Source organism: Ailuropoda melanoleuca, chromosome 15, assembly GCF_002007445.2.
Source record: "Ailuropoda melanoleuca isolate Jingjing chromosome 15, ASM200744v2, whole genome shotgun sequence".
Classification (NCBI taxonomy): Eukaryota; Metazoa; Chordata; class Mammalia; order Carnivora; family Ursidae; genus Ailuropoda; species Ailuropoda melanoleuca.
Genome location: NC_048232.1, coordinates 12,369,844 through 12,375,843, shown reverse-complemented (window position 1 = coordinate 12,375,843; position 6,000 = coordinate 12,369,844). Strand labels below are relative to the sequence as shown.

At 56.5% G+C, this 6,000-nt stretch overlaps 1 protein-coding gene across 1 annotated transcript in view; it reads left to right on the top strand.

The window, feature by feature from the left end:
- FRMD4A (FERM domain containing 4A) overlaps positions 1-6,000 on the top strand; it is a 313,707-nt gene that overhangs the window by 290,283 nt on the left and 17,424 nt on the right. Inside the window, 5 exon segments of the mRNA XM_034644343.1 lie at positions 1,332-1,569; positions 2,370-2,537; positions 4,425-4,742; positions 4,744-4,867; positions 4,869-5,040. Coding sequence (XP_034500234.1) covers positions 1,332-1,569; positions 2,370-2,537; positions 4,425-4,742; positions 4,744-4,867; positions 4,869-5,040 — 1,020 coding nt within the window.

Here is a 6,000-nt window from a genome sequence, read left to right as displayed (position 1 = left end):
GGGGGCAGGGAGAGGTGTTTTGAACATGGGAGATCCAGCCCTGCTTCTGGCCCCTGTGGACTGCAGTCTCTCCAAAGAAGGAAAGTTGGGACAATTTAGTGAGATTTCTTTGTAAGAGAAGAGTTGGGGGAGGTGCCTGTGTTGTTCGCTAACGTGGATGCCTCATTGGCCATTAGTCCCCGGACCCCCAGGTGCCCTAAGGGGCACTGCTGCCTCACCTGGACCCTCACTCCCACTGCAGTCTTGCCCCTTCTAGGGGCTCTTTCCTTTACTGATTTGAGGGGTGGACACACTGGATATCTCCCTCTCCTTTCACCCCTGCCTCGTCTCTCCTGGCTTGCCTGCTTTGAACCCTGCCAGCTGACTGGCTCTCAAACAGGATTTTCATCCTCACACATCCAGGCTTACGAAGTTGCAAAGTCCGCTTATGGCTTTCTGACCAAATCCCCATTCCTTAGCGGGAATCGAAGGCCCCCTGTCCGCTGGGGCACCCGGCTCATCTCTGGGGGACAGCAGGTCAGCTGCACTAGCCCCTGAGAGCAGCCCCCCCTCCCCTCCTTCGCCTCCTCACCAGCCGCCGCCCCAGCTGGACGTGACCCTGGGCTCTGCCCTTCCTCCTCTCTGCCCGTCCGCTGCTGAATTCCCCCCAGCACATCGGGTGGGATAGATCATGACTCCCCTGAAGGCAGGGAGCAACCTGCCATTCAGTTAATATCTGTAACCTGTCTCCTTCCTGAAGAGCCTAAGGCAGGTCCAAGAGGAAAATGTCCAGGAACACGTTAGAAGACGAGAGAGAGCTGAGGAAAGCAGAGGGTGGATCCCCAGAGCCACCAACAGACAATGACACTCAACAAACATACTTTCTTTCCTTTCTTCGAACCAGTATTTATTGAGCACCTGCTGTGTGCCATCATTCTAGGCACTGAGTTGGTAGAAGTGAACCAAACAGAACCCTCACAGAGCTAAAACTTGCCCACAGCAAATTAGACGCTTTACTGTCTACCGAAAGACCACTTGACAGTATAATCAGGACTCCATTCTGCTGTTTGGTATGAAGCCATCCTTTGCCGCGGGTCTTTCACGGAGCTCGGGCTTCACTCGGTCTGTAGCAAATCCAGAGTGAAACTCCTCTCCCCACCGAATGCCGCTTGAGGTGTTGGTTTGGCTTGTTCTGGTTTGACCTGTCTCGGCAAGTGGGGAAGCCTTGGGGTGCTCTCACGGAGCACGCCCCCGTCTGGATGGCAGGGGTGGATGTGGGCGGGGGTGGGCAGGTCTGTCTGGGTCAGTGGGAGGGACCCTTGCTCAGTTCGTCTCTCTCCATCTCTGCGCAGAAGACTCTCAGGTCACCAGCACACTGTCCCCCTTACAGTCTCCTCACAAGGGACTCCCTCCTCGGCCACCGTCACACAACAGGCCCCCCCCTCCCCAGTCCCTGGAGGGACTCCGGCAGGTGCACTATCACCGCAATGACTACGACAAGTCCCCCATAAAGCCCAAAATGTGGAGCGAGTCCTCTTTGGATGAGCCTTACGAGAAGGTCAAGAAACGTTCCTCCCACGGCCATTCCAGGTGAGCCGGGTGAGGGAGGCCACAGGAGGTCACGGGGGGGGAAAAAAAAAAAAGACTGTCCCAAATAGCCTGGACAAGTCGCAGAATCCCATGGGCTGATGCCCTCCTTCCTGGGGTGGCCTGCCCACAGTGCTGCGCTCACAGCGCCCTCTGCTGCTGACCCTGTCGAGGTGCGGCTCCATCGTGCGCAAGGAAAGGGGGGTTTGGGCTCCCAGTGGGCGCGTTGGCACAGGGCTAGAATGGTGTGCAATGACATGAGAGTTGAGGAGGAAGTCTGGGGCAGCACAATTCTGCATGGCAAGTGAGAGGCCACTCGTAGGAATCCCAAAGTGGCTCAGAACCTGCACCATCGTCCAACAGGATTCTGGAGCCAAACAGCTATCATCTTAGCTGTGTGTTATCAGCTCATTACTCCGCTGATATTGCAGAGAGGGATTTTTGGAAGGCATTTTTGGTCCGCTTCTCTGTTTTTCTCATTTCCTTTAATTATGCCCTTTAAAGCTCCCAGTGGCTGTCCAGACAGGTAAATATTTATTAGTTGGAAAACAGAAACTGTGGTTGAGGGCAGGGACTACGCAGAACAAGGCTGAGGAAGGTGTTTGTCTCACACCACCATGGGGATCAGGGATGGGGACCCCCACCCACTCTAGGGTGATGGCGGAGTACCACAATAGGAATCCGAGGGAGAGGTGGGGCGGTCCAGGGCAAGCTTTCCCAACATCAGCCCTGGCTAGGTGGCCCTCTGGGAAGAGGGACAGTTGTGTCTGGCAGTGACCAGCCTGGTGTCCTCTGGTTTGCAGCAGCCACAAGCGCTTTCCCAGCACAGGGAGCTGTGCGGAAGCCGGAGGGGGCAGCAACTCCCTGCAGAACAGCCCTGTCCGCAGCCTCCCCCCCTGGAACTCCCAGTCCAGCATGCCATCTACACCAGACCTCCGGGTCCGGAGTCCCCACTATGTTCATTCCACGAGGTGAGTGGACCAGGCCTTTGGGCCACTTCCTTCCCTACAGCAGACCTGCCTTTGTGAATCTTGGCATTGCTGGCCCCAAACTGGCCCAAAGAATTGGTGAACTAGGGTCAGGCCTGAACCAGCGACACAGGTTCTTGTTAAAGCAAAGCAGGATGAAACCCCGAGCTGGCAGCGGTCAGCGCATGTTAGCCACAAGACCTGTTCTTATCCCAGTGGCTATGTCCAGTGGGCGCCAAGAGTCGCCTGGAGAATCCCCAGGCTTCTGGATGCAGTGGGCATGGAGGGAGTTATCCTTTTTTTTTTTTCTTTTTTTTAAAGATTTGTTTTAAGTAAGCAATCTCTACACCACACGTGGGGCTTGAACTTACAACCCTGAGAAGAAGAGCCCTGTGCTCTACTGACAGAGCCAGCCAGGCACCCCATAGAGGGAGCTTTGCTCATCAACATGGAGGCAGGGCGGCGAGCCAGAGCAGGGAAGCATCCTGCACCCAGAACAACCTTGCACTGATCCGGGTGATCTTTATTCTGTAGCCTTCACATAGCTTCCCACTGATGCCTCCCTTTATCCTGGACTTTTTAATGCCTCAAGGTGTAAATCCATTGTAGAGCAAAAGGAACAGGTGGAAGTGAAGCTGTGAATCACATCTTCTTTCTGAAAAGAGGCAAAACCAAAGCCATCCTTCCATTTTATCAAAAACTGATTGCCCAGGACTGTGGCTCAAAGGATGGATTTATATAGGATAAGATTGAGCTCTCCAGGCAAGATTGTCTCATTCATTCATTCACGCAACAAATATTTATCAAGTGCCTTTATGTACCAGGTACCCCCGTAGGTAGCAGTGAACAGAACAGACCACACTCCAGCTCTCGGTGGAGTGATATTTTAGCAGTGGGGAGTCACAAGAAAGAAAAATATATGTCAAGTGGTGATAAGCACAAAGAAGAAAAATGAACAGGGCAGGAGCCTACACAGTGGAAAGAAAGATTCTCTGTGAAGTGAAAGCATCAGGGACAGGGAAGTTCTCTTTAATAAGGTGACATTTGAGCAGAGATGGGGGTGGATGGGGTAGCAAGTTCTGAGGCTATCTCGGGGAACGGGGGGGGGGGGTCAAAGCCGCAGAGGCAGGCCGGCACATGGCATGTTCTCAGGAAGCCAGTATGGCCAGAGCAGATGATGGAGAGGGTGGGACCAGAGAGGAAACTGAGGACCGAGTCCTCGAGGGCCCCTCGCTGGGACTTCACATTCTACCCTGAGTGACAGAACGGGAACTTACCTCTTCCTGTATTTGGCCAGTGGGGCCACCCTGAATTTCACATGTATCCTAGCATTGTCCCCTGTGACAGAGATGGATGTTTATAGTGTGGACTCAAGGAGACAAAGTAGTGGCATGGTATTTGTACCAGTCGTTAAGTGTTCCGTGTTCCAGCAGCCGTCCATTTTAGTCTCGAGGGAATGGAAATCCGTTGTTGTGGGTTTCATAACAGTATTTGAACCCTGTGAAGTGCCCTCTGTAGACTGTTTTTTGATCTACAAAAAGGGGGCATTTCATCTGATTTAACATAATACTAGTTTTTTCAGAGGACACCCTTCTGTGGGTGCTGCCTTCTGTCCCACGCCCACTCAGAATGAGGCATCGTGGGCGAGGCCCGGCTGGCCTCCGGGGATCTGCGGTCCCCTCTGACCCCTTATGTTCACCTGGTGTCAGCAGGGAGCCCCGTGAGCCCCCAGGCAGTCCTGCTTCAGCCCCGTCTCCTAGACCCCCATTCGCTGGCAGCTCCCGGCTGGGGGTTCCGCCCTTTCCTGGGTCCGACGACGGCAAAGCCCGCTCCCCCCACCCCATACTCCCTGCCCCGGACGCCGCAGACCCACCCGCCGTCTCCCCGCAGGTCGGTGGACCTCAGCCCCACGCGGCTGCACAGCCTCGCCCTGCACTTTAGGCACCGGAGCGCCAGCTTGGAGTCCCAGGGCAAGCTCCTGGGCTCGGAGAACGACACGGGCAGCCCCGACTTCTACACCCCACGGACTCGTAGCAGCAACGGCTCGGACCCCATGGACGACTGCTCCTCCTGCACCAGCCACTCGAGCTCAGAGCACTACTACCCGGCGCAGATGAACGCCAACTACTCGACGCTGGCCGAGGACTCGCCGTCGAAGGCGCGCGCGCGGCAGCGGCAGCGGCAGCGGGCGGCCGGCGCTGGNCTGGCGCGGCGGCGACGAGGGCGACGCGGGCCGCCTGACGCCGTCGCGCTCGCAGATACTGCGGACTCCGTCGCTGGGCCGCGAGGGCGCCCACGACAAGGGCGCGGGTCGCGCCGCCGTCTCGGACGAGGCTGCGCCAGTGGTACCAGCGCTCCACGGCCTCGCACAAGGAGCACAGCCGCCTGTCGCACACCAGCTCCACCTCCTCGGACAGCGGCTCCCAGTACAGCACCTCCTCCCAGAGCACCTTCGTGGCGCACAGCAGGGTCACCAGGATGCCCCAGATGTGCAAGGCCACGTCAGGTGAGGGCGGCGGCGGGGGAGGGGGTGCCGGGCACGCGTGCGGTCGCGGGGCCGGGACCTGGCAGCTTGTTTTCGGGGCTTCCGGGTTTGCTCAGCCTTAGTTCTAGAAACCTTGGCGCCAGACAGGTGAGACTGCAGGCCTTTGGGGGGACCCCTCCTTCATGCCCTCGGTTTTGCCCCGGGGCAAAGACCTCGGAGAGGGTGGGGCAGCACTGGGTTAACTGGTCCCCATTTCGGCTTCCGAGGTCGGGGGCGCAAACCGTCCCTCCAGCCACTTCTGGTAGGGACAGTCAGAGCAGCTCTGTGCAGACGGGTCTCAGCATTAGCCATTGCAAGGTGCGCCTTTACCCTGGTGAAGAGACACTAGTTACAGACCCGAGTGGCCCCTTCCACAGGGACACTGGCTCTGGGCTTGGGCGCCGTGTCCCCTGGGTCGGGCTGAGCGGCGGCTGCGGGGTGGAGACCAGAGCTCGACTGTTAGAGCTAAGTCCCAGCTGCTCCGGAGTTCCTAGCTCCGTGATGTTAGGAAGGTGACCAGAGGAATTTTTGTAAAGTGCTTTCAGTACCTGATACTCTATCTTAAAACCTTTCATGATCTAATTAAGGGTTATTTTTTATTCTTGTACTAAGAGCTTTGAGCCGGGCCAGAATGGACACCACCACCCTTGGCTTCAGAGGCTACTTTCCCTTCTCGGTCCCTCTCTGGGAAAGAACAGCGGTGACAGGCAGGGCTCTCAGCACGCGCAGAGGGGGACCGCGCGGCCAGGAGGCTCTGCTCAGACTGACCATAGGGAAAGAAAGGGGGAGGATGCTGAGATATATGATTTTTAAAAATAGAATAATAAAATGAGAGTGAGTAGCAAACAGAAGGAACTCTTGAGTCAGGATCCTACTTGTGATGGGAGAGAGTTAGGTGAGGGTAAAGATCGGGGGAAAGACAGAAGAGGGGGTTCACCTTTG